At 70.8% G+C, this 25,110-nt stretch overlaps 4 protein-coding genes across 4 annotated transcripts; all 4 read left to right on the top strand.

Annotated features, from left to right (window-relative positions):
* Positions 1–516: 516 nt before the first annotated feature.
* Positions 517–12,212, top strand: ATP6AP1 (ATPase H+ transporting accessory protein 1). Its single transcript, XM_072848925.1, is given in 18 exon segments — positions 517–629; positions 3,050–3,121; positions 3,205–3,265; positions 3,918–3,966; positions 4,049–4,080; positions 5,927–5,995; positions 5,997–6,024; positions 7,031–7,061; positions 7,064–7,104; positions 7,343–7,536; positions 8,109–8,149; positions 8,229–8,478; positions 10,370–10,417; positions 10,881–10,941; positions 11,063–11,110; positions 11,889–11,923; positions 11,925–11,981; positions 11,983–12,212. Coding segments are annotated over 18 exon segments (1,305 nt in total). The 5' UTR covers positions 517–547; the 3' UTR covers positions 12,089–12,212.
* An 818-nt stretch (positions 12,213–13,030) lies between these two features.
* On the top strand, positions 13,031–17,031 carry FAM50A (family with sequence similarity 50 member A). Its single transcript, XM_072849019.1, has 13 exons — positions 13,031–13,286; positions 13,367–13,451; positions 13,551–13,650; positions 15,317–15,462; positions 15,534–15,616; positions 15,700–15,766; positions 15,888–15,949; positions 16,022–16,098; positions 16,175–16,229; positions 16,357–16,405; positions 16,492–16,562; positions 16,666–16,776; positions 16,869–17,031. Exons 1-13 carry the CDS (start codon positions 13,176–13,178, stop codon positions 16,875–16,877), a joined length of 1,026 nt encoding a protein of 341 aa, XP_072705120.1. The 5' UTR covers positions 13,031–13,175; the 3' UTR covers positions 16,878–17,031.
* Positions 17,032–18,565: 1,534 nt separating this feature from the next.
* UBL4A (ubiquitin like 4A) lies at positions 18,566–21,114 on the top strand. Its single transcript, XM_072849034.1, is given in 5 exon segments — positions 18,566–18,743; positions 19,350–19,455; positions 20,182–20,244; positions 20,247–20,395; positions 20,963–21,114. Coding segments are annotated over 5 exon segments (468 nt in total). The 5' UTR covers positions 18,566–18,695; the 3' UTR covers positions 21,065–21,114.
* Positions 21,115–21,919: 805 nt separating this feature from the next.
* On the top strand, positions 21,920–24,895 carry FAM3A (FAM3 metabolism regulating signaling molecule A). Its single transcript, XM_072848924.1, is given in 11 exon segments — positions 21,920–21,988; positions 23,028–23,138; positions 23,243–23,264; positions 23,338–23,381; positions 23,384–23,459; positions 23,543–23,577; positions 23,580–23,600; positions 24,131–24,181; positions 24,284–24,368; positions 24,445–24,571; positions 24,654–24,895. Coding segments are annotated over 11 exon segments (684 nt in total). The 5' UTR covers positions 21,920–21,975; the 3' UTR covers positions 24,753–24,895.
* Positions 24,896–25,110: the final 215 nt, after the last annotated feature.

The following is a 25,110-nucleotide window of genomic DNA, read 5'->3' as shown; positions in this document are numbered from 1 at the left end:
CGGGCGTTCGGGTGGGGCTGCCCCCACCCCCCCATAAGATAATGGGCGTGGCCTGGCGGGAACCCCGCCCTCCTCGGGGAATGACCACGCCCCCACGGCGTGGACCACGCCCACGCGGTGGCCCCGCCCCTCCCCCTCGTCACTTCCCTGCGCGGCCCCGACGCAGCGAGGTACCGCGGGACCCCTCCCCCACCCGGGACCCCACGGGGGCCCCGCGCCCCTCCCCACACCCCACGGGTGTCCCTAAGCCCTCCCCCACCCCACGCGCGTCCCCTCCCCCCAAACTCCCGGGTGGGTGTCCCCATACCCCCACCTCACGGGTGTCCCTAAGCCCCTCCCCCACCCCACGCGCGTCCCCGCAGCCCCTCCCCCACCCCACGCGTGTCCCCGCAGCCCCTTCCCCACACCCCACGCGCGTCCCCGCACCCCCTCCCTCCCCTCCCCGCCCCACGGGTGACCCTGTCCGCGCCCCCCCCGCCGGGGTGTCCCCCTCCCTCCCTCCCCTCCTCCCCTCCCCCACGCGTGTCCCCGCGCCCCTCCCCCAGCCATGCAGAGCCACCGCGGGCTGACGGCCCGGGAGCTGCTGGAGACGCTGCGGAGACGGCCGCGCCCCCACGGCCCCGCCCTGGGTGGGCGCTGGGGACTGGGGGCACTGGGAGGGACTGGGAGGGACTGGGAGAGGACTGGGGGGGACTGGGAGGGACTGGGAGCATGGGGGGGCACTGGGAGGGACTGGGAGGGGACTGGGAGCATGGGGGGCACTGGGAGGGACTGGGAGGGGACTGGGAGCATGGGGGGGGCACTGGGAGGGACTGGGGGGACTGGGAGGGGACTGAAAGGGACTGGGGGGACTGGGAGCATGGGGGGGCACTGGGGGGGACTGGGAGGGGACTGGGAGCATGGGGGGCACTGGGGGGGACTGGGGGGGACTGGGAGGGGACTGAAAGGGACTGGGGGGGACTGGGAGCATGGGGGGGGCACTGGGAGGGACTGGGAGCATGGGGGGCGCTGGGAGGGACTGGGAGCATGGGAGGGGCGCTGGGGGGCACTGGGAGGGGACTGGGAGCATGGGGGGGCACTGGGGGGACTGGGAGCATGTGGGGGGCACTGGGAGGGACTGGGAGGGGACTGGGAGCATGGGGGGGGCACTGGGAGGGACTGGGGGGTACTGGGAGGGGGACTGAAAGGGACTGGGGGGACTGGGAGCATGGGGGGCACTGGGAGGGACTGGGAGGGGACTGGGAGCATGGGGGGCACTGGGGGGACTGGGAGGGGACTGGGAGCATGGGGGGGCACTGGGGGGGACTGGGAGGGGACTGGGAGCATGGGGGGGCACTGGGGGGGACTGGGGGGGACTGGGAGGGGACTGAAAGGGACTGGGGGGACTGGGAGCATGGGGGGGCACTGGGAGGGACTGGGAGCATGGGGGGCACTGGGGGGGACTGGGAGGGGACTGGGAGCATGGGGGGGGCACTGGGAGGGACTGGGAGGGGACTGGGAGCATGGGGGAGGGCACTGGGGGGGACTGGGAGGGGACTGGGAGCATGGGGGGGCACTGGGAGGGACTGGGAGGGGACTGGGAGCATGGGGGGGCACTGGGAGGGACTGGGAGGGGACTGGGAGCATGGGGGGGCACTGGGAGGGACTGGGAGGGGACTGGGAGCATGGGGGGCACTGGGAGGGACTGGGAGGGGACTGGGAGGGGACTGGGAGCATGGGGGGGCACTGGGAGGGACTGGGAGCATGGGGGAGGGCACTGGGGGGGACTGGGAGGGGACTGGGAGCACTGGGAGGGACTGGGAGGGACTGGGAGCATGGGGGGGCACTGGGGGGCACTGGGAGGGGACTGAAAGGGACTGGGAGGGACTGGGAACATCTGGGGGGCACGCGGGGGAACTGGGAGGGACTGGGAGGGGACTGGGAGGGACTGGGAGGGACTGGGAACATGAGAGGGGCACTGGGGGACTGGGAAGAACTGGGAGCTACTGGGAACATGGGGGGGCACTGGGAGGGACTGGGGGACTGGGGAGACTGAGATACTGGGGGCACTGGGAGATGCTGGGGGGCACTGGGAGCACTGGGAACATATGGGGGCACTGGGAGCTACTGGGGAGCACTGGGAACGTGGGGGGCACTGGGGGATACTGGGGGGAACTGGGGGAGACTGGGAGCTACTGGGGGGGACTGGGAACATGGGGGGGACACTGGGGGGGCTGGGAGCACTGGGAACATGGGGGCACTGGGGGATACTGGGAGGCTGGGGACACCAGGTGTGGGGCAGCCGTGGGTCACTGTGGGGCAGCTGTGGTTCGCCATGGGGCAGCCATGCGTTGCTGTGGGTCACTGTGCATCATGATGGGGCAGCTGTGGGTCACTGTGGGTCACGGTGGGTCGTGGTGGGGCAGCTGTGGGGCAGCCGTGGGTCATGGTGGGTCGCCGTGGGTCACCGTGGGTCACGGTGGGGCAGCTGTGAGGCAGCTGTGGGGCAGCTGTGGGTTGCCGTGGGTTGTCATGGGTCATGGTGGGGCAGCTGTGGGTCGCTGTGGGGCAGCTGCAGGTTGCTGTGGTTTGCCGTGGGGCAGCCGTGGGTCGCCATAGGGCAGCCATGGGTCGCTGTGGGTTGTCATGGGTCACGGTGGGGCAGCTGTGGGTTGCTGTGGGGCAGCTGTGGTTTGCCATGGGTTGTCCTGGGTCACAGTGGGGCAGCCGTGGGTCACCATGGGGCAGCCGTGGGTCGCTGTGGGGCAGCTGTGGGTCACTGTGGGTCACGGTGGGGCAGCTGTGAGGCAGCTGTGGGGCAGCTGTGGGTTGCCGTGGGTTGTCATGGGTCACGGTGGGGCAGCCGTGGGTCGCCGTGGGTCGCCGTGGGGCTGCTGTGGGTTGCCGTGGGTCGCCGTGGGTCACGGTGGGGCAGCCGTGGGTCACCATGGGGAAGCCGTGGGTCGCTGTGGGGCAGCCGTGGGTTGCCGTGGGTTGTCATGGGTCACGGTGGGGCAGCCGTGGGTCGCCGTGGGGCAGCCGTGGGTCGCCCTGAGCCCCGTCTCCGCAGGCTCCGCGCGGAAGCTCTACGAGAAGAAGATCTTCGAGTACGAGAGCCGGCGGCGCTGGCGGGGGGGGGCCGGTCAGTGGGGCCGGGGGGCTGGGGGGCCGGGGGGGCCCTGGGGGCCGGGGGGCCCGGAGCCCCCTCACCCCCCGTCCCCCCAGACGATCCTGACTGCGAGGGGCCCCCCCCGGACTATGGGGGGCAGCGCGAGCCCGGCAGCCTGTGAGGGGGCTGGGGGGATTTGGGGTGCGGGGGGGCCTGGGAGGGGTGGGGGTCCGGGGGGTCCTGGGGGGTCTATGGGGCACGGGGGGGATTTGGGGTACAGGGGGTCCTGGGGGCTCTATGGGGCACGGGGGGGATTTGGGGGTCGTGGGGGCTCTATGGGGCACGGGGGGATTTGGGGGGTCTTGGGGGTCTATGGGGCACGGGGGGATTTGGGGGGTCGTGGGGGTCTGTGGGGCACGGGGGGGGATTTGGGGGGTCCTGGGGGGTCTATGGGGCACAGGGGGGGATTTGGGGGGGTCGTGGGGGTCTGTGGGGCACGGGGGGATTTGGGGGGCCCTGGGGGGTCTATGGGGCACAGGGGGTGGGTTAGGGAGTCTTGGGGGTCTATGGGGCACGGGGGGGATTTGGGGGGTCTGGGGGTCTATGGGGCACGGGGGGGGGATTTGGGGTCCGGGGGGCTCCGGGGGTCTATGGGGCAAGGGGAGTTTTGGGGGGTCTTGGGGGAGATTTGGGGTCCTGGGGGGAATCAGGGGTCCGGGGGTGCCGGGGTTCTGTGGGGCCAGGGGGGCTTGGGGGTCTTTGGGCGGGTGTTTGGGGTGCGGGGGGGAGGTGTCACCGGGGGGGCCCTGCCCCTGACACCCCTCCCCAGATCGGGGAGCAGTTCCGCCCCTCCCCAACCTGACGGAGCCGGAGGAGAGGTGAGGAGGGGGAGGGGCGGGAGGGACGCGGGGCTGGGGTGCTCCCCCTCCCCCCTCCCCTGACCCCTGTCTCCCCCTCCAGGCCGGCCGCGCCCTGGGGGCCAGGGGGCCCCTGTGCCCGGAGCCCCGGCGGCCCCTGCGCCCCCCGCCCCCCGCCCCCCCGCGGCCGCCGCCTCCCCTGCGGCCGCAGCTCCTGGCCCTGGGGCTCCTGGCCGCCCTCCTCCTCCTCCTCCTCTGCCTGGGGGCCGGGGGGCCCCACCCCCCAAACCCTCCCCCGAGGGCTGACCCCTCCCCCCGGAGCCTCCTGGGAGCCCCAAACCACCCAGGGACCCCTAGGACCCCCCGATACCGCTGGGCCCCCAGCCCCCTCATGGCCCCCAGTATCCCCCAGGGCCCCCACCCCCCAGGGCCCCCATATCCCATCAGGGTCCCCAGGACCCCCCGAGCCCAGATACCCTTGGGACCCCCAGACCCCCTCATGGCCCCCCAGGGCCCCCATATCCTTGGGACCCCAGGGTCCCCCAGCCCAGGGTCTCCCCAGGACCCCCAAACCCCCCAGGGATCCCCAACACCCCAGCCCCCAACCCCCCAGGGACCCCAACCCCAGGGACCCCTAGGCCCCCAAATCACCCCAGGGACCCCCAGGACCCTCAGGGACCCCCCAGCCCCCATTCACCCCAGGATCCCCCATGCCGACACGACCCCCCAACCCCGGGGTCGCCCCCCCAATAAAGGCGCCATGTTTGTACGGGGCCGCTGAGAGTGAATGGGCCGGGGGCGGGGCCAATGCGGAGGGGGCGTGGCCGGGGGCGTGGCTAAATGCGACAGGGGCGGGGCTGCGGGGGATGAATAAGGCGGGGGGATGAATGACTCGGCGGCTCCGCCCCCGCTCTCTGATTGGCCAGCGGCGGGGCAGCACTACCGCCCCGCCCCACACTGCCGCGCTTCCTCCCTTCCTATTGGCCGCTGGCGGCCGCGGCTCCGCGCCATTGGGCGGTGCAGGCGCTGGGGAGGGGGCGTGGCCTGCGGCAGGTGACGGACGGTGGCCGAGGCGGGGCGGCGGGGCTGCGGGAAGATGGCGGCGGCGGCGGCGGCGGCAGCGCTGCGGGCCGGGGCCTGGGCCTGGGCCTGGGTCCTCGGGCTGAGCCTGGGGCCGGGCCTGGGGCCGGGGGCGGCCCGGGCCGGGCAGGTCCCGCTGCTGGCGTGGTCCACGCACAGGTGGGGGCCCCGGGGGGCTCCTGGGGGGCTGCAAGGCCTCGGAGGGCTTAGGGGCGGTTTGGGGGGCGAAGGGCCTTGGGGGGGCAGGGGCGCTGGGGGGCTGGGGGCTTGGGGGGCCTGAAGGGTCTCGGGGGGGGCCGGGGGGCTCTGGGGGGCTCTGAAGGGTCTCAGAGGGGGTTAGGGGCCTTTTTGGGGGGCCGGGGGTTTTGGGGGGCCCTGAAGGGTCTCCAGAGGGGCTGAGGGCGTTTTGGGGGGGGCAGGGCTTTTGGGGGCTCTGGGGGGCTGAAGGGCTTGGGAGGGGGCTTAGAGGCGTTTGGGGGGCTGAGGGGTTTTGGGGGCCTGAGCGCCTCAGAGGGGGATGGGGCCTTTGGGGGGGGTGAGGGGTTTGGGGGCTTTGGGGGGCTCGGGGGGATGGGGCCTTTGGGGGGCTCAGGGTTTGGGGGGCTCGGGGGGATGGGGCCTTTGGGGGGGTGAGGGGTTTTGGGGGGCTCGGGGGGATGGGGCCTTGGGGGGTGAGGGGTTTGGGGGCTCGGGGGGATGGGGCCTTGGGGGGGTGAGGGGTTTTGGGGGGCTCGGGGGGCTGAAGGGCCTCAGAGGGGGATGGGGCCTTTATTTGGGGGGCTGAGGGGTTTTGGGGGCCCTGAAGGGCCTCGGGGGGTAGGGGCGTTGGGGGGGGGCCGGGCCTTTGGGGTGCCCCGCCCCCAGCCCCCACCCCCAGCGCCCTGTGGCCCCCCGGCCGAAGGCGCCGCCGGGCGCGTGGTGACGGGGAGCAGCTCCGGGCCCTGCTGGCCCCCGCCCTGCGCCGCGGCCCCCACCGTCCTGCTCTTCCTCCAGGAGAAGGTGCGGGGCCCCCGCCCCTTGACCCCCAAGGTGACCCCAGAAGGGCTCGCCCCCAAAGTGGGGGTGCCCCCGGTGGGTTGTGCCCCCAAAGTAGGGTGTCCCCCCCAAGTGGGCTGGGTGTCCCCCCCCAAAATGGGGTGTCCCCCCCCAAAATGGGGTGTCCCCCCCCCCCCCAAATGGGGTGTGTCCCCCCCAAAATGGGGTGTGTCCCCCAAATGGGGTGTCCCCCCCCAAATGGGGTGTCCCCCCCCAAATGGGGTGTGTCCCCCAAATGGGGTGTCCCCCACACCCCCTCCCTACTGTCGTTCCCCCCAGCCCCATCCCAGGCCCCCCCTCCCCAAGAAAAGGGGAAGTGGGGGTGTCCCCCCTCCCCCCCGGCGCGTGACGGTGATGGGCCCTGCTCAGCCCATCCCCCGCCCCACGTGCTCCCTCCCCTTTTCTGTGCCCATCCCCCCTTTCTGTGCCCCTCTCCTCACTTTGTGCCCCTCCCCCCTTTTGTGCCCCCCATCTGTGCCCCCGTGCCCTCCCCTTTTCTGTTGCCCCTCCCCTTTTTCTGTTGCCCCTCCCCCTTTTTCTGTTGCCCCTCCCCTTTTTCTGTTCCCCCTTTTCTGCCTCCCCTCCCCCCTTTTTCTGTTGCTCCTCCCCCTTTTCTGCCCCCTTCTCTGTGCCCCTCCCCCTTCTCTGTGCCCCTCCCCCTTCTCTGTGCCCCTCCCCCTTCTCTGTGCCCCTCCCCCCTTCTCTGTTGCCCCTCCCCCTTTTTCTGTTGCCCCTCCCCCTTTTTCTGTTGCCCCTCCCCCTTTTTCTGTTGCCCCTCCCCCTTTTCTGTTGTCCCCCTTCTCTGTGCCCCTCCCCCTTTTTTGCTCCCCCCTCTGTGCCCCTTCCCCTTTTTCTGTTGCCCCCTTTTTCTGTTGCCCCTCCCCCCTTTTTCTGTTGCCCCTCCCCCTTTTCTGCCCCCCCGTGCCCCTCCCCCATCTCTGTGCCCCCCCGCCCCCGTCTGTGCCCCCAGCTGAGCGTGGAGGATTTCACCGCCTACGGGGGGTCTACGGGAACAAACCCGACAGCGCCTTCCCCAACCTGGAGGTGGGGGATGGGGCGGGGGCAGGGGGGTGGGGTCCCTGGGGGAGGGGAGCTCGTGGGAGGGGACGGGGGGGTTTGGAGGGTCGGGGGGAATTTGGGGGCGGGGGGAACGGGGGCGCTGGGGGGTGGGGAGGGGAATATGGGGTCGGGGGAGGGTGGGGGCTGGGGGGTTATATGGGGGGGTTATATGGGGTGGGGGTGGGGTCCCCCCGACCCCCCTGACCCCCTCCCCCCGTTGCAGGGGGCGCTGGGGGGGGCGGCCTCGGCGCTGGTGCTGCCGGCGGTGGCGGGGGGGGCGGCGGGGGCCCTGCCCCACACGCTGGCCCAGGCCCTGGGGGCCGCCCCACTGCGGGTGGACGGGGCCGCCCTGCGCCAGCTGCGCCTCAACGCCTCCCTGCCCGCCCTGCTGCTGGTGCGCCTGCCCCACACCGCCGGGTACGTGCCCCACGGCTGCCCCACGGCTGCCCCACGCCACCCTGCTCTGCCCCGCGGGCCCCTCGTGCTGCCCCACAGTAGTCCCACGGCACCCTGTGCTGCCCCACGGCGCTCTGCTCTGCCCCGCGGCTGCCCCACGCTACCCTGCGCTGCCCCACGGCACCCCATATTGCCCCACTGCCGCCCTACTGTCCCCCCAGTCACCCTTATGGCACCCTGGGGTGCTCCGTTCTGCCCCACAGCTGCCCCATAGCACCCCACATTGCCCTGCCGGCACCCCACTGTGCCCCCCACTCAACCTCATGGCACCCTAGGGTGCTCCATTCTGCCCCACGGCCGCCCCATAGCGGCCCACGGTTGCCCTGCGGTGCCCCACGGCTGCCCCGTGGCATTCTGGGCTGCCCCACGGCTGCCCCATAGCACTTTACAGGGGCCCACGGCTGCCCCACAGCTGCCCTATGGTACCTTGTGCTACCCTGTGGCATCCCTCGCTGCCCCATGGCGCCCCACTGTGCACCGTGCTGCCCCACGGCTGCCCCACAGCGGCCTCACACCGTCTTTTCTCCCCCCAGCTCCAGCCTCATGGCTCCCAAGGAGGTGCTGACCAGTAACGGTGAGTGGGGCGGGACTGGGGGCACTGGGGGGGGGCTGCCGTGGGGCGCCCCACGCCCTGACCCCCCTCTGCCCCCCAGACGAGATCATGGGGCAGGTGCTGAGCGCCCTGAAGGAGGAGGAGGTGCCCTACACCGCCCTCTTCACCGCCCTCCGGCCCTCCCGCGTGCGTACCTGCCCCACGGCTCAGCCCCACGGCACCCCACAGCCCTCCAGCTCAGCCCCACAGCCCCCTTGTGCCCCCCAACTCGGCCCCACAGCCCCTCTGTACCCCCCAACGTGGCTCCACGGCTCCTCCATGCCCCCCAGCTTGGTGCTGTGGCACCCCCTGTGCCCCCTAACTCAGCCCCACAGCCCTCCTGAACCCCCAACTCAGCCCCACAGCCCCTCTGTGCCCCCCAACTCAGCACTGTGCCCTCCCCCATGCCCCCAACTCAGCCCCTCTGTGCCCCCAACATGGCCCCAGCCCCCAATAGGTTCTGTGGCACCCTGTGCCCCAGCTCTCCAGCCCCATGCCCCCTCAACCAGGCCCCTGTGCTACCCTGTATTTTAATATTTGATCTGTCAATATTTGCTTTCAATCATTACATTTTTTAATCATTTATTTATCATTTAATCATTTGTATTTATCTTTTTAATCAGTATCTGGCCCCTCTGTTCAGCTCAGCCCCAATCCTGTTTTATCTATGGCCCCTGTGCTTTAACTCTGTTCTATTTAATATTGTATTTAAAATCAATTTTAATCAGCCCCTTGTAATCATTTTGGCCCCCTTCAATCATTATTATTTTATTATGGCTCAGCCCCTCTGTGCCCAATCAATGTGCCCCCAATCGATTTTTTAGCTCATGTGGCCCCTCTGTGCCCCCAACTCAGTTATTTTATAATCTTATAATTTAATCACCTGTGGCCCCTTTAATCGTTTTTATCTGTGCCCCCAATCAATATGTTACCCTGTATTTTTAATCATTATCCTCTGTGCCCCAATCATTATAATTGTTTTAATCATTTAATATTTACAGCCCTCTGTGCCCCCAATCTATTTTAATCATTTAATTATCTGTAATCAATTTAATTACAATCTATACCTCTGTGCCCCAATCAATATATTTATTTTAATTTTTTAATCAATCATTTATCTGTGCCCCCAACTCATTTTATATTTTCTTATTTTAATCTTTAATCATTGTTTTATATTTTAATCTCATTTTAATCATTTAAATCACCCCCATTTTATTTTGGGTGCTGCGGGAGGGGAGCCGTGGGGCCGGGACCGAGCGCTGCTGGGACAGGAGGAGGCTGGGGGCCAGTGCCCCCCCTGCGCTGGCCCCCACCGGCCCCCCGCATCCTGCTGTGGGCCCGGAACCCTGACGGTCGCCTACAAGGGGCAGGGCTGGACCTGTGGGCGCACCTGGGGGCGGCCACATCGACCTGGGGGCTCCTCCTGGGACCCCAAGGGCCCGGTGAGGCTGGGGGGCATTTGGGGGGGTAGAGGGCACTTTGGGGCTGGGGCCCTTTGGGGGCTGGGGGGCATTTGGGGGGTAGAGCACTTTGGGGGGCTCAGACCCTTTGGGGGCGGGGGCATTTGGGGGGTAGAGGGCACTTTGGGGGCTCAGACCCTTTGGGGGCTGGGGAGACATTTGGGGGGTAGAGGGCACTTTGGGGGGCTCAGACCCTTTTGGGGGGCTGGGGGGCTGGGAGCCTCTTGGGGGCTGTGAAGAGGCATTTGGGGGCACTTTGGGGGCCTGAGGAGGGTGTTGGGGGCTGGGAGCCCTTTGGGGGGCTGGGGGCATTTGGGGGGTAGAGGGCACTTTGGGGGGCTTGGAGCCCTTTTGGGGGGCTGAGGGGGCTTTGGGGGCTGGGGGCTGGGAGCCTTCGGGGGCTGGGGGCATTTGGGGGTAGAGGGCACTTTGGGGGCTCGGGCCCTTTGGGGGCTGGGGGGCTGGGAGCCTCTTGGGGGCAGTGAAGGGCATTTGGGGGGCACTTTGGGGGCCTGAGGGGGTGTTGGGGGCTGGGAGCCCTTTGGGGGGCTGGGGGCATTTGGGGGGGTAGAGGGCACTTTGGGGGGCTCAGAGCCTTTTCAGGGGGCTGAGGGGCTTTGGGGGGTGGGGGGCCCAGGGGTGCAGTTTTGGGGGGCCGGGGGCCCTGGAAGCCCTTGGGGTCTCCCTGGGGGGGGGCCCACGCCGGAAGATTTGGGGTGCCCCCCTTACCCCCTCCCCCCAGGCTGGTGCTGAAATACGACGACGTTTTTGGGGAGACGCTGAACATCACGTGAGGGGGGAGGGCAGGGGGGCAGGGGAGGTTTGGGGGGCTTTGAGGGGGTGGGGGTGGGGATTTGGGGGTTGGGTGGCACGGGGGTTTGGGGGTGGGGGGTTGGGGGTTGGGGTTTTGGGGGGTGGGGGAGGTTTTGGGGGTGGGGGTGGTTTGGGGGTGGGTGGCTTTGGGGGCATTGAGGGGTGTGGGGGGCGTTGGGGGGGTTGAGGGGTTGGGGGGTGGGGAGGTTTTGGGGGGTGGGGTGTTGGGTGGCTTTGGGGGGTGGGGGTGTTTGGGGGGTGGGGGTGTTTTGGGGGTGGGGGTGTTGGGTGGCTTTGGGGGGTGGGGGTGTTGGGGGTGTTTGGGGGGTGGGGATGTTTTGGGGGTGGGGGTGTTGGGGGTGTTTGGGGGGTGGGGGTGTTTTGGGGGTGGGGGTGTTGGGGGTGGGGGTGTTTCGGGGTCCCTGACCCCTCCCCCCCAGCCTGGTGCTGCGGCAGGCCTGGTTCCCGGTGTCGGGGCGCCCCTGGGCCTGGCTGGCCGAGGTGGGGGTGGCGCTGGGGGGGGCCCCCCCCGGCCGCTTCGTGGGGCGGGGGGCGGCCCTCCCCGCTGGGCGGGCGCTGTGGGGAGCTGGGGGCCCCCGGCCCCTTCCTGCTGCCCCCCCAGCCCCCCGGCCCCGCCCGCCACTGGCGCCTGCTCCTGCGCGACCTCCAGGTGGGGGCGGGGGACCCCGAAACGGGGGGGGGACCCCAGCATGGGGGGCGACCCCAGAATGGGGGGACCCCAGCATCGGGGGGCTGAAACGGGGAGGGCAAAGTGTGGAGGGGGCCCAAAGTCGGGGGGGGGGCAGAGCTGGGGGACCCCAAAACCTGGGGGGCGGGGGGGCAGGGTCTCGGGGGACCCCAAATCTGGGGGGGGCGAGTATTGGGGGGCGCAGTATGGGGGTAGAGGTGGGAGGGGGTAAAAGCTGGGGGAGGGGCAGAGGGGGAGGGGCGCCCCAAAATCTGGGGTCCCTAAAATTTGGGGTGCGCAGAGAGGGGATTTGGGGGGTCCCTAAATCCTGGCTCTGGGGGGTCCCCAAATCCCGGCTCTGTTGGGGGGGTCCCCAAATCCCTGGCTCTGGGGTCCCCAAATTCTGGCTCTGGGGGTCCCCAAATCCCAGCTCTGTTGGGGGGTCCCCAAATCCTGGCTCTGTCTGGGGGGTCCCCAAATTCTGGCTCTGGGGGTCCCCAAATCCTGGCTCTGGGGGTCCCCAAATCCCGGCTCTGTCTGGGGGTCCCCAAATTCTGGCTCTGGGGGTCCCCAAATCCCGGCTCTGTTGGGGGGGTCCCCAAATTCTGGCTCTGGGGTCCCCAAATCCCGGCTGTCTGGGGGCCCCACACAGCCCCAACCCCGCTGGGAAGAGGGGAAGGGGGGGGGCTCCCTTCCCCCACCCCCTCCCCCGTGGGTTTTGGGGGCGCCCCCCTCCCCGACCGTGCCCCCTCCCCCGCAGGTCCAGGCCTTCAACGTTTCGGGGGTCGCTTTCGGGGGCCAGCGACTGCGCCGCCTTCTTCTCGCCGGGGGCCTGGATGGGGCTGCTGACGGGGGGCTGCTGCTGGGGGCCTGGCCTACGGGGGGCTGCTCCTGCGCCTGCGCACCATGGACCGCTTCGACGACCCCGCGGGCCCCCTGCCCGTGCCCCTGGGCGACTGAGGGGGCGCGGTGCACGGGGCCCCCCCAGATCTGTGGGGACCCCCCCCCTGCATCACGAAACCTGTGGGGACGCCCGGGGGATGGGGGTGGGGACCCCCGCTGTGCCCCCAAACCGCCTCCCGGGGGGGGGCTCTGGGGTTGGGGGCTGCCCCATAGGGCCCCCTTTATCATCACCCCCCGCTGTATTGCATATGGCCAAGGTGCCCCCACCCCGCCCTATGGCCCCCGGGCTGTGGGGCAGAGGGGAGCCCCTCCACCCCCTGCCCCATTGCTGGGGGCCCGCGGCCCCTTCTGCCCTGCCCCCCCTATTTATTGCCTTTCGTGTGTTGCTGGACAATAAAACCCCACTGCTGCCCCACGGCGTCTGCCCCACGGCGTCTGCCCCACAGCGTCTGCCCCACGGCGTCTGCCCCACTGCTGCCCCACAGCGGGCGCCCCACGGCGCCCACCTCCTTGGGGGTGGGGAGGTTGGGGGCAGGGCGCTGCCCCACTGCCGGCCCGGCCCGGGGGGTGTTGGGGGGCTGAGCCCGCGGGCCCCACAACTGGCACCAGTAAAGGCCCGGGACTGGGACCAGTAACGCCCCCACCACCCCCACCCCATAGAGAGCGGCGCGCAGTGATGACGTCAGGCGGGGAGGGGGCGCGCGTCGCGGGGCGGGGGACGCTACGGCGGGGGGGCGGAGCGAACGGTGAGGGGCGGGGCGACCAGCGAGGGGGCGGGGCGACCCCCGAGGGGGGCGGGGCGCGCCGGTAGGGGGCGGAGCGAGCAGGGAGGGGGCGGAGCGAGCGGGGCGACGGCAGAGGGGGCGGAGCGAGCAGGGAGGGGGCGGAGCGAGCGGGGCGACGGCAGAGGGGGCGGAGCGAGCGGCCAGGAGGGGAGCGCGGGGGCGTGCCGCGTCGCGCGCCGCTGACGCACTTCCCCTCGGCGACGCACTTCCGCCTTCTCCTCCGGTAGAAGAGGCCGCTCGAAGCCGCCGCTCCGCGTCCGAGCTCCGGGCCCGGGCCCGGCTCCTCCCGGCTCCTCCCGGGGCCCTGCCCGGCTCCCCCCCGGCCGCCCCCGGCCCCGGCCGCCCCCGGCCCCGCCGCCATGGCGCAGTACAAGGGGGCTGCGAGCGAGGCGGGCCGGGCCCTGCAGCTGATGAAGAAGCGGGAGCGGCAGCGGGAGCACATGGAGCAGCTGCGGCAGCGAATCGCCGAGGTGGGGGCGGGGCGGGGCGGGGGGAGGGGTCCCCCTCCCCTCCCCCCCCCTAGCGCTGACAGCCCCCTCCCCCCCCCCAGGAGAACATCATGAAATCCAACATCGACAAGAAATTCTCGGCTCACTACGACGCCGTCGAGGCCGAGCTCAAGTCCAGCACCGTGGGTGAGGGGCGCGCCCCTCCCCCCGCCTCGGGGGGGGACCCTCCCCCCCCCCAAACCCGCCTGGGGGTGGGGGAGGGGGTCTCTGACCGCCCCTCCCCAGGGCTGGTGACGCTGAACGACATGAAGGCCAAGCAGGAGGCGCTGGTGAAGGAGCGGGAGAAGCAGCTGGCGAAGCGCGAGCAGAGCCGCGAGCTGCAGCTGTCAGCGCCGCCCCTCCCCCCGGGCCGCCCCTCCCCCGGGCCGCCCCTCCCCCCCCGGGCCGCCCCGCCCCTCCCCGGGCCGCCCTGCCCCCACCCCGGACACCCCAGCCCCCCCCAGCTCGGCGGGTTGAGGGGTGGGATGGTGCTCATGGCCCCCCCCAGGCTCCCAGTTTAACCAGTGCTCCCAGTCTCGGGGGGGAGGGGAGGTGGTGCCCTCCCAGTTGTGGCTGCCCGGTGCTCCCAGGCCCCTTCCCAGTGCCCCCCAGTATCTCCCAGTGCCCCCCAGTCTCCCCTTGCGGTGTCTCTTGGTGCCCCCCAGTCCCCCCTGCAGTGCCCCCCAGTCTGCCCAGTGCCCCCCAGTGTCTCCCTGTCCCCTCCCAGTCCCCCCCCAGCACTCCCAGTAGCCCCCAGTCTGCCCAATCCTCCCCCACTCCCCTCCCAGTGCCCCTTCCCAGTGCCCCCCAGTCCACCCAGTCCCCTCCCAGTGTCTGCCAGTGTCCCCAGTCTGCCCAGTGCCCCCTCCCAGTGCCTCCCAATCTACCCAGTGCCCCCTAGGCCCCTTTCCAGTCCCCCCAGTACACCCAGTCTCCCTCCCAGTGTCTCCCAGTACCCCGCAGTCCCCTCCCAGTGCCCCCCAGTGCGACCAGCATTCCCAGTGCAACCAGTGCCTCCCAGTGCTCCCAGTCCTGCCTCCCAGTCCACCCAGTGCCCCCCTGTCCCCCTCCCAGTGTCTGCCAGTGCCCCCTCAGGCCCCTTTCCAGTGCTCCCCAGTATCCCCCAGTCCCCTCCAGCACGCCCAGTCCCCTCCCAGTGCCTCCCAGTCCCCCTCCCAGTGTCTCCCAGGCTGCCCAATCCCCCCAGTCGCCTTTTAGTGCCCCTCCCAGTATCTCCCAGTGCACCCCAGTCTGCCCAGTACCCCCCAGACCGCCCTCCCAGTGTCTCCCCAGTCCCCGCAGTGTCCCCCTGTCGGTCTTCCAGTGTCTCCCAGTACCCCCCAGTCTGCCCAATCCCCCCCCCCAGTATCTCCCAGTGCCCCTAGTCTCCCCCCAGTCCCCCCCCAGTCTGCCCAGTGCCCCCAGTCCTGTCTCCCAGTCTGCCCAGTGTCCCCCTCCCAGTGCCCCCCTGTCCTCCTCCCAGTGCCCCCAGCGCCCCCTGTCCCCTCCCAGTTCCTCCCAGTCCCTCCCAGCGCCCCCTGTCCCCCTCCCAGTCCCTCCCAGCGCCCCCAGCGCCCCCTGTCCCCCTCCCAGTCCCCCCAGTGCCCCCTGTCCCTCTCCCAGTCCCTCCCAGTCCCTCCCAGCGCCCCCTGTCCCCTCCCAGTCCCCCCAGTGCCCCCTGTCCCCCTCCCAGTCCCTCCCAGTCCCTCCCAGCGCCCCCCTGTCCCCCTCCCAGTCCCCCCAGTGCCCCCTGTCCCCCTCCCAGTTCCTCCCAGTCCCCCCAGCGCCCCCTGTCCCCCTCCCAGTCCCCCCCAGCGCCCCCTGTCCCCTCCCAGTCCCTCCCAGTCCCCCCAGCGCCCCCTTGTCCCCTCCCAGTCCCCCCAGCGCCCCCCTGTCCCCCTCCCAGTCCCTCCCAGTGCCCCCAGCGCCCCCCAGTCCCCCTCCCAGCCCCTCCCAGTCCCTCCCAGTCCCTCCCAGTCCCTCCCAGTGCCCCCAGCGCCCCGTTCCCGCAGGAAGCTGGAGCGGCAGCGGGAGCGGGAGCGGAAGCAGGAGGCCAAGCGCAAGATCTGCAGCCTCAGCTTCAGCCTGGAGGAGGCCGAGGAGGAGGAGGAGGAGGGGGGGGGGGGCGGGGGCGAGGAAGACGACCCCGACCGCGAGGGTGAGTGCGGGGGAGGGGCGGGGTGGGGAGGGGCTGGGGGGGCTCAACACCCCCCCCCGCCCCTCCCCCAGCCCCCGAGGAACCCCCCCACAAGCCGAAACTGGGGAAGAACCCGGACGTCGACACCAGCTTCCTGCCCGACCGCGACCGGGAGGTACGGGGGTGGGGAGGGGAGGGGGTGGGGAGGGGACAGGGACGCCCCCAAGCATCCCGCTCTGCCCCTCCCCCACCCCCCAGGAGGAGGAGAACCGGCTGCGGGAGGAGCTGCGGCAGGAGTGGGAGGCCAAGCAGGAGAAGATCAAAAGTAAGGGGGGGGAGGGGCAGCTTGGGGCCCCTCCCCCTCTCTTTTAACCCCTCCCCCTCTCTTTTAACCCCACCCCCTTTTTTTTAACCCCACCCCCCTTCTTTAACCCCTCCCCCCCCAGACGAGGAGATCGAGATCACCTTCAGCTACTGGGACGGCTCCGGGCACCGGCGGACGGTGAAGGTGAGGGGGTGGGGGAGGGGCTGGCTTTTGGGGGCGGGGGGGTCCCTGGTGACCCCTCCCCCCCTCCCCCAGATGAAGAAGGGGAACACGATGCAGCAGTTCCTGCAGAAAGCGCTGGAAATCCTGCGGAAGGACTTCAGCGAGCTGCGGTGAGGGGGGGAGGGCGGGCTCCCGAGGGGGAGGGGCTCCTTGGCTTGATTCTGCCCCTCCCCCTTCCCTCCCCAGGTCGGCGGGGGTGGAGCAGCTGATGTACATCAAGGAGGATCTCATCATCCCCCACGTGAGTTGGGGGGGCGGGGCCTGCCTCCGGCCCCTCCCCCACTCGAGGGGCGCCGCCCCTCCCCCCCTCAGCTCCACCCCTCCCCCACTGACACTCCCCTCCCCTTCCCCCCCCCCACCCCCGGCAGCACCACAGCTTTTACGACTTCATCGTCACCAAGGCGCGCGGCAAGAGCGGTGAGTGACGTCACGGGGGTGGGGGTGGGGCGGTGACGTCATCGCCGTGACGTCATCGCCGTGACGCCCCCTCCCCCCCCCCGTAGGGCCCCTCTTTAATTTCGACGTCCACGACGACGTGCGGCTGCTGAGCGACGCCACCGTGGAGAAGGACGAGGTGGGTTCCCCTCCCCCACCCCCCGCGCTGTGTGTGTGTGTCGGGCGGGGGTGTGGCGTCACCCCCCGCCCCTCCCCCACCCCCTGACGTCACGCCCCGGCAGTCGCACGCGGGGAAGGTGGTGCTGCGCAGCTGGTACGAGAAGAACAAGCACATCTTCCCCGCCAGCCGCTGGGAGCCCTACGACCCCGAGAAGAAGTGGGACAAGTACACGGTGCGTGGGGGGAGGGGCGGGGGGAGGGGCGCGGGGGGGAGGGGCTCCCCCACGCCCCACCCCACCCCCCCGCGCTCTCTTTTCTCCCACAGATCCGATGAAGCCGATGGATGCGGCGGGGGGGGAGGGGCTGCGCGCCTCCCCCTCCCCCTGCGGCCGCTCAGCTCCTGCCCCCCCGAGTGGGGGAGGGGCCCCTCCCCCATCCCACCCCTCCCCCATCTCCCTCCCCCCCCTTTCCTTTTAATTCTTTGGTAAATAAACCAGCGGAGAGGCTCCACCCCAAACTGTTTATTGGGGGGAGGGGGAGGGGTCGTCGGGGGGTGGGGGAGGGGTGGCGGGGGGCGGTGGGGAGGGGTGGGGCGTCCCCTCCCCGAAGCGCTCGATGGTCTCCAGGACGAGCCCCAGCAGCTCCAGGAAGGAGGTGACCCCCCCGCAGCCCCGCGCCCCCGGCGACACCCAGCGCCTGCGGGGAGGGGAGGGGTCACTGCCACCGCCCCTCCCCCCCGTGTCCCCAGGTCACCCTCCCCCCCCAGTGCCTCTGTCTCCCCTCCCCTGCTCACAGCCCTGCCCGCTCCCCCAGTTCACCCCCCGGCCACTCCCAGTGCTCCCAGTCCCCCAGCCCCCTCCCAGTTCACCCCCAATTCCGTCCCAGTCCCCCAGTGCGCTTCCCAGTGCTCCCAGTTTCCCCCGTACCCCCAGTTCCCTCCCAGTCCCCCCCCAGTGTCCTCAATTCTCTCCCAGTCCCCCCAGTTCCCTCCCAGTCCCCCACGCTCCCAATCCCCCCGCTTCCTTCCCAGTTCCCTCCCCCTCCCCACTGCTCTTCCCAGTGCTCCCAGTTCCCCCAGTGCTCCCAGTCCCCCACTCACGCCAGCAGCTCCCCCGCAGCGCTGCAGCTGGGGGTGGGGGCAGGGCCCCCGCCGTGGGGGAGGGGCAGGTCGGGGCCCAGCGCCCCAGCGCCACCCGCGCCACCCCCGCGGGCAGCGGCACCCGCACCCGCCTGCGCGTCAAGGAGCACCCCGGCAGCGCAGGACCCCCAACACCCCGGGGACCCCAAAAACCCCGGGACCCCAAAAAACCCCAAAACCACCCCGGGACCCCAAAAAACCCCAAACACCCCGGGACCCCCAAAAACCCCGGGACCCCCAAAAATCCCGGGACCCCAAAACCACCCCGGGACCCCCAAACCACCCAGGACCCCCAACCCCCAAACACTCTGGGGACCCTAAACACCCCAAAACCACCCCGGGGACCCCAGAAAACCCCCAAACACCCCGGGACCCCAAAACCACCCAGGGACCCCAAAACCCCGGGACCCCAAAAAACCCCAAAACCACCCCGGGGAGCCCAAAACCACCCGGGACCCCCAAAAAACCCCAAACACCCTGGGACCCCAAAACCACCCCGAGACCCCCAAAAACCCCAAACACTCTGGGGACCCTAAACACCCCAAAACCACCCCGGGGACCCCAAAATACCCCGGGACCCCCAAAACACCCTCAGACCACCCCGGGACCCCTAAACACCCCAAAACCTCCTCGGGGACCCCAAAATGCCCCGAAACACCCCGGGACCCCAGAAACACCCCCGGGACCCCAAGCCACCTCTGGGGACCCCAAAGCACCCCAGGGCCCCAAACCCCCGGCCGCCCCCGGGCGCGGATACAGCTCCAGCACCTCCGTCTCCGCCGCCATCTTGGCGCCGCCGCCGTCCCGTCCCCCCCCGCGCTCCTTCCGGCCACGCCCACTTCCGCCGGTGCGCGCCGCTCTGTCCCCTCATCTCGTTGGTAAAAGCGGGGCCGCTCTACCCGCCCGGTCCTCCAGGTCCCCGGCGAGCGCCACTCTCTCTCCTCATCTCGTTGGTGAAGGGGGGGGTCTCTCTACCCGCCCGGTCCTCCCGGTGGCGGTGCTCCCGGTGCCGCCATGTTGCTGACGGTGAAGGCGCTGCAGGGCCGCGAGTGCAGCCTCCAGGTACGGGGGAGGGGGGAACCGGGGAGGGGGGGACACGACACGGACACCGGGGTGGGGGAGGGGGGAGGACTCGGGGAGGGCGGGGGCGGGGGTCATAGAGAGGAGGAGGGGTACGGGGGCCGGGAAGGGTCGTAGCCCCGCCCCCTGGGGGAGGTGCGAAATAGGGGGCGGGTTTGGGGGGCTCAGGACCCCAGGATGGGGGGGGATGGGTTGGGGGCGTCATGGGCCCTTATTGGGGGAGGGGAAGGTTTGGGGGGCTCAGGACCCTTTGTTTTGGGGACCCCCAATATGGGGGGCGGGTTTGGGGGGTCACTGGGTTCCTTGGGGGGCAGATTGGGGAGGGGCTCAGGACCCCCAATATTGGGGGGCAAGTTTGGGGGTCTCATGGGGGCTTTATCGGGGAGAGGGATCCTGGGGGGTGGGGCTCAGCCCCCACTGTGGGGGGCACTTTGGGGGTGTCCCAAGACCCCCTTTATTTGGGGGGCTCAGGACCCCAGCATGGGGGGGGGCGGTGCTGACACCGCGCTGGGGGGGGTTCCCCGTTCCCTGGGGGTTTGGGGGCTCTGGGGGCCCTGGGGGCCGGGGTTTGGGGGCTCTGACCCCCAGGTGTCCCCCGAGGAGCGCGTGGGGGCCCTGAAGGCGCTGGTGGCCGAGCGGCTGCAGGTGCCGGTGGAGCAGCAGCGGCTCCTCTACCGCGGGAAGGCGCTGGCCGGTGAGGGGGAGGGGCTGGGGGTGGGGGAGGGGTGGGGAGGGGGTGGGGGGCTGGAGGGGTGGGGGAGGGGTTGGGGGCTGGGGAAGGGGTTTGGGAGGGGTTTGGGGGGTGAGGGAGGGGTTGGGGGGCTGCAGGGGTGGGGAGGGGTGGGGGTGAGGGAGGGGTTGGGGGCTGGAGGGGTGGGGGAGGGGGAGGGGGTGGGGGGTGAGGGAGGGGGTTGGGGGGCTGCAGGGGTGGAGGGAGGGGATTTGGGGGCCTGGGGAGGGGCTTGAGGGGGCTTGAGAGGTGAGGGAAGGGTTTGGGAGGGGGTTTGGGGGCTGGGGGAGGGGGTGAGGGGTGGGGAGGGGTTTGGGGGTGAGGGAGGGGTTAGGGAGGGGTTTGGGGGCCCGGACGGGGAGGGAGGGGTGAGGGAGGGTTTTGGGGCGCTGGGGAGGGGCTTGAGGGGGTTGCGAGGTGAGGAGGGGTTTTGGGGGGTTTGGGGGGCAGGGGAAGGGATTGAGGGGTGGGGAGGGGCTTGGGGGCTGGGGGGTTGAGGGGGTAATTGGGGGGCTGGGGGGAGGGAGGAGTTTGGGGGCTGAGGGCTCGGGGGGTTGGGGGCCTGGAGGGGTTTTGGGGGTGACTGTGGGGGCCTGGGGGCGGGGGGGGAGTTGAGGGGTGAGGGAGGGCCATGAGGGGGTTGTGGGGGCCCGGGGGGTTTGGGGGTCCCCAATGTCGGGGTCCCCCCAGACGAGCGCCGTCTCTCCGACTACGCCATCGGCCCCTCGGCCCGGCTCAACCTGGTGCTGAAACCGGGCGGGGGCGGGGGGGCGGCCCCTCCCCCCCGAGGATCTGGGAGACCCCCTCCCCCCGCCCTGCCCCGCCTTCGGGGGCCCTGGCCCAGCTCCTGGGGCGGCATTTTGGGGCGCAGGACGCGCCCCGGGTGCTGCAGCAGCTGCAGAAGGTGGGGGGGTGGGGGTCGCTGGGGCGTTCGGGGGGTCCTGGGGGGCGTGGGGGGTCCCTGGGGCATTGGGGGGGGCTCCGGGGCGGTTTTGGGGTTCCTGGGGGGCAGAGGGATGAGGGGGGATGGGGGAGGCTCATGGGGGGTGGGGGGCGTTTGGGGGCCTCGAGGGGGATGGGGGGTGCTGGGGGGTTGGGGGGCATTTTGGGGTTCCTGGGGGGCAGAGGGATGAGGGGGTTGGGGGTCCCTGGGGGTTTCGGGGGCTCCTGGGGGATTGGGGGGTTTGGGGGGCAGAGGGGGATGGGGGGTTGGGGGAGTTTTGGGGTTCTTGGGGGGCAGAAGGATGAGGGGGTTGGGGGGCCCCGGGGGGATGGGGGTTCCTGGGGGGTGGGGGGTTTTGGGGTCCCTGAGGGGTCCTGGGGGGTGGAGTTTGGGGGGCAGAGGGGAGATGGGGGAGGAAAGGGGGTTGGGCTCCCGGGGGGTTTTGGGGACCCCGGGAAGGGTTGGGGGCCCTGGGGGGTCGGGGGTCCCGGGAGGGTTTGGGGTGCCCTGACCCCCCCCCGCCCCCAGGACTACGAGCAGAGCCTGCGGGGCCTCAGCCTGGACGACGTGGAGCGGTTGGGGTCCCGGCTGCTGCAGCCCGAGGGGGCCCCCCCCGCCCCCCCGCCCTGAGGGGGACCCCAAAACCCCCCAACCCCCCCCCCAGACCCCCCAGTAAAGGCTGCGGAGGGCAGCGCCTCGGCTGCGTCATTTCAGGGGGCTGGGGGGGGAACCCCAAAATTCCCCCAAATCTCCCCCGAATCCTCCTCCCCCCCCATTTTCCTGCCGCGGGGGCTGCTGGGAGTTGTAGTCCCGAGGCGGACTCCAAGATGGCGCCGCCGGAAGAGGCGGGTTGAAGCTGCGCGTCCCGCTCTTCCATTGGGCAAACGTTTCTCCTTTGCTTATTGGCCGCGCGTCACTTGAGTGGCGGTGCTGAGGAGGGCGGGGCTTGGTGTTGGTTCCGCCCTTCCCCCGCCCCTCCTCGTCGCGATTGGTGGGCGCCGCGCTGCGCCGCGCGGTGATTGGCTGCTGCGGCACAGAGGGGAGGGGGGGGGGAGAGCGGAAGGGGGGGGTTCAACGTCCGGCCGCGTCGGGGCAACCGGGGGTCGGTGAGGAGGTTCCGGGGTTGGGGAGGCCGGGGGCCCGGGGTGCTGGGGGTCCTGGGGTGGGGGCGGGGATGTGGGGGTCCCGGGGCTTTTGGGGGGCCCTGGAGGGCCGGGGGTGTTGGGGGGCGGGGCCTTGGGGAGGCCCTGGGGGGGCCCGGGGCTTTTGGGGGGCCTGGGGTGGGGCGGGGATTTGGGGGCCCTGGACGGGGGCGGGGCCTTGGGGGGGTCCTGGGGGTCTCGGGGCTTTGGGGGGCCCCAGGGTGCTGGGGGAGGGGTGTCCTGAGGGGGAGGGGCGAGGCTTGGGGGGTCCCCGGTGTTTTGGGGACCCCAGGTCCCCCGGGTGGGGTGGGGGCAGCTCTGACCCCTCCCCCTCCTGCCCCCCTCCCCCAATTCCCTTCCAGCCCCACGGAGCCCCGCAGCGTGGGCCCGGGCAGCGCCATGCGGCTGGCGGGTACGGGGGGCTGGGGGGTGTTTAGGGGCGCTATGGGGCGGGGGGCTGGGGGGCAGCTATGGGGCAGCTATGGGGGTTGGGGGGTGGTTGGAGGGCTGGGGGGCAGTCGGTGTGTATGGGGGCAGCCGTGGGATCTATGGGGCAGCTGTGGCGCACTTAGGGGGGTCTGTGGGGCAGTTGGCGTGTATGGGGGGCAGTTGTGGGGCAGCCATGAGATCTGTAGGGCAGGCGCAGGATCTATGGGGCGGTTAGGGGTTCTGTGGGGCAGTTGATGTGAAGGGGGGCAGTTAAGGGGTACAAGGCACAGTTGGGGGATCTGTGGGGCAGCTGTGGGATCTGTGGGGCAGCTGGGAGGCTCTGTGGGGCAGTCGGGATCTGTGGGGCAGTGGGGGATGTATGGGGCAGGCGTGGGGTCGCTGGGGGGCTCTGTGGCGCAGTTGGTGTTTATGGGGGCAGTTGTTGGGCAGCCGTGGGATCTATGGGGCAGCCGTGGGGTGGTTGGGAGGCTGTGTGGGGCATGTGGTGTGTATGAGGGGGCAGTGAAAGGATATGGGGGGCAGTCAGGAGATCTGTGGGGCAGCGGGGGGATCTATGGGGCAGTTTGGGGGCTCTGTGGGGCAGTTGGGGGGTATAGGGAGCACTTGTGGAATAGGAGGAGGCAGCTGTTGGATCTGTGGGGCACCATGGGGCAGTCGGTGTGTACGGGGGGCAATTGTGGGGCTGCTGTCAGATCTATGGGGCAGCTGTAGGGCAGCCGAGAGGCTCTGTGGGGCAGCTGGTGTGTATGGAGGGAACACTTAAGTACTTTGGGGGGGAGACATCAGGGGATCTATGGGGCAGCTGGGGGATCTATGGGGCAGCTGGGGGGTATAGAGAGCACTTGTGGAATAGGGGGAAGCAGCTGTGGGATCCGTGGGGCAGCCACAGGGCAGTCGGTGTGTACGAGGAGCACTTGTGGGGCAATTGTGGGATCTATGGGGCTGCTGCGGGATCTGTGGGGCAGCCGTGGGGCAGCCCGACCCCCCTGTCCCCCCCCCAGGGCCGCTGCGGCTGGTGGCCGTCGCCGCCTCGGCCGGGCTGGCCTGGCTGCTGGTCGCCCTCCTGCTGGGGCCCCCCCGCGCCCTTCCCCCGCTCCAGCGCCTCCTGGCACGTGAGTAGGGGGGCGCCCCACCCCCCCCCCCCGGGGGGGGTCACCCCCTTTTTTTGGGGGTGCAAGCAGCGAGGGGGGGCCCCTAACTCTCTCCCCCTCCCCAGGCCCTGAGAGCCCCCACGGCAGGTAGGTGGTGTGGGGGGGAGGATTTGGGGGGGCTGTGGGGGAGGGGTGACCTTGCCCCTCCCCTCCCCCGCAGCCCCCGCCCCCGCCGGTTCAAGTGCGGGCTGCCCCGGCCCTGCCCCCCGCCCACTTCGCCTTCCGCCTCGTCAGCGGCGCCGCCAACGTCATCGGCCCCAAAATCTGCCTCGAGGACAGGGTGTACGTCAGGGCCCCTCCCCCTCCCCAGACCTCCCCTCCCCAGTGCCCCTCCCCCCTTAATTACCCCTCCCCCTCATTGACAGCCTGATGAGCAGCGCCAAGAACAACGTGGGGCGGGGCTGAACATCGCCCTGGTCAACGGTGAGGGGAGGGGCAGATTGGGGGAGGGGTAATTACCCCGGGGGCAGTTGGGGGAGGGGCAGATTGGGGGAGGGGTAATTACCCCCAGGGGGCAGTTGGGGGAAAGACAGATTTGGGGTGGGGAAGGGCAGATTGGGGGGAGGGGTAATTAGCTCTCAGGGGGTGGGGGCAGTTGGTGTGGGGAGGGGCAGATTGGGAGGGGAGGGGCAGATTGGGGGAAGGAGTAGTTATCCCCCGGGGGCAGTGGGGGAGGGGCAGATGTGGGGTGGGGAAGGGCAGATTTGGGGGTGGGAGGGGCAGATTGGGGGGAGGGGCAATTACCCGCCCAGGGGGCAGTGGGGGAGGGGCAGATTTGGAGGACTGGGGGAGGGGCTTAAAGAGGAGCTGCCCCTCCCCAGGGGTTTTCTCGCTCCTCCCCTGGCTTTGTGCCACCTCCCCCCCCGCCCGCGGGTCCCTTGCCCCCCCCCCGGGTGATTTTGGGGTGCCCTCGCCCCCCAACCCCTCCCCTCTTTCCCCCTCCCCCTCCCCAGGCGTCAGCGGGGACCTGATCGCAGCCCAGGCCTTCGACATGTGGGCGGGAGGTGAGTGCGGGGGGGAGGGGGTCACCACGAGGCCGCAGGCATTGTTGGGGGTCCCCGTATATTTTGGGGGTGCCCCCCGACATCGCCCCTCCCTCCCCCCAGACGCGGAGGAGCTGCTCAAGTTCCTGCGGCCGCTGCACGAGGGGACGCTGGTGCTGGTGGCCTCCTACGACGACCCCGCCACCAAGTGAGGGGGGAGGGGCACAGAGAGGGGCGGGGGGGGGGTTTCAGGGCCCCCCAGCCCCCCGTGCCCCTCCCCCCAGGCTGACGGAGGAGACGCGGCGACTCTTCGGGGAGCTGGGCAGCGCCGTGGCCAAGGACTTGGCCTTCCGGGACAGCTGGGTGTTCCTGGGGGCCAAGGGGGTGCGGGACAAGAGCCCCTTCGAGCAGGTGGGTCTGGGGGGGGAGGGGCACTTGGGGGGCGCGGGTGACCCCCCCCCCACCGGCGTCACCCCACACCCCCGCCCCATAGCACGTCAGGAACAGCCGCGGCTCCAACAAGTACGAGGGGTGGCCGGAGGCGCTGGAGATGGAGGGGTGCGTCCCCCGGCGGCCCCCAGACCCACGGTGACCCCCAGCCCCCTCCTGGGGGCGCCCCCCAACATTTGGGGGGAGGGGGCAGGGCTGGGTCCTTGTCCCCTCCCCCCCGCCCCGCGTGTGTTTGTCTCCGTCCCTGTTGCCCCCTCCAGGGTGAGAAATAAAGGCTGGGCCCCACACCGGTGGATGGTGGTGTTTTTGGGGGGCTGCCCCCTAAGTGACATGGGGGGCTGCCCCCTAAGTGGTATAAGGAGCTGCCCCCCAAGTGGCAGGAGGGGCTTCCCCCCCCCGCCAAGTGACGGGGGGGGGCTGCCCCCTAAGTGACAAAGGAGCTCCCTCTCTACCCAAATGACATGGGGGGCTGCCCCCTAAGTGTCACAGGGAGCTGCCCC

This window comes from Ciconia boyciana, chromosome 34 (assembly GCF_034638445.1).
Source record: "Ciconia boyciana chromosome 34, ASM3463844v1, whole genome shotgun sequence".
In the NCBI taxonomy this organism is placed as follows: domain Eukaryota; kingdom Metazoa; phylum Chordata; class Aves; order Ciconiiformes; family Ciconiidae; genus Ciconia; species Ciconia boyciana.
This window is presented reverse-complemented; position numbering and strand designations above follow the sequence as displayed.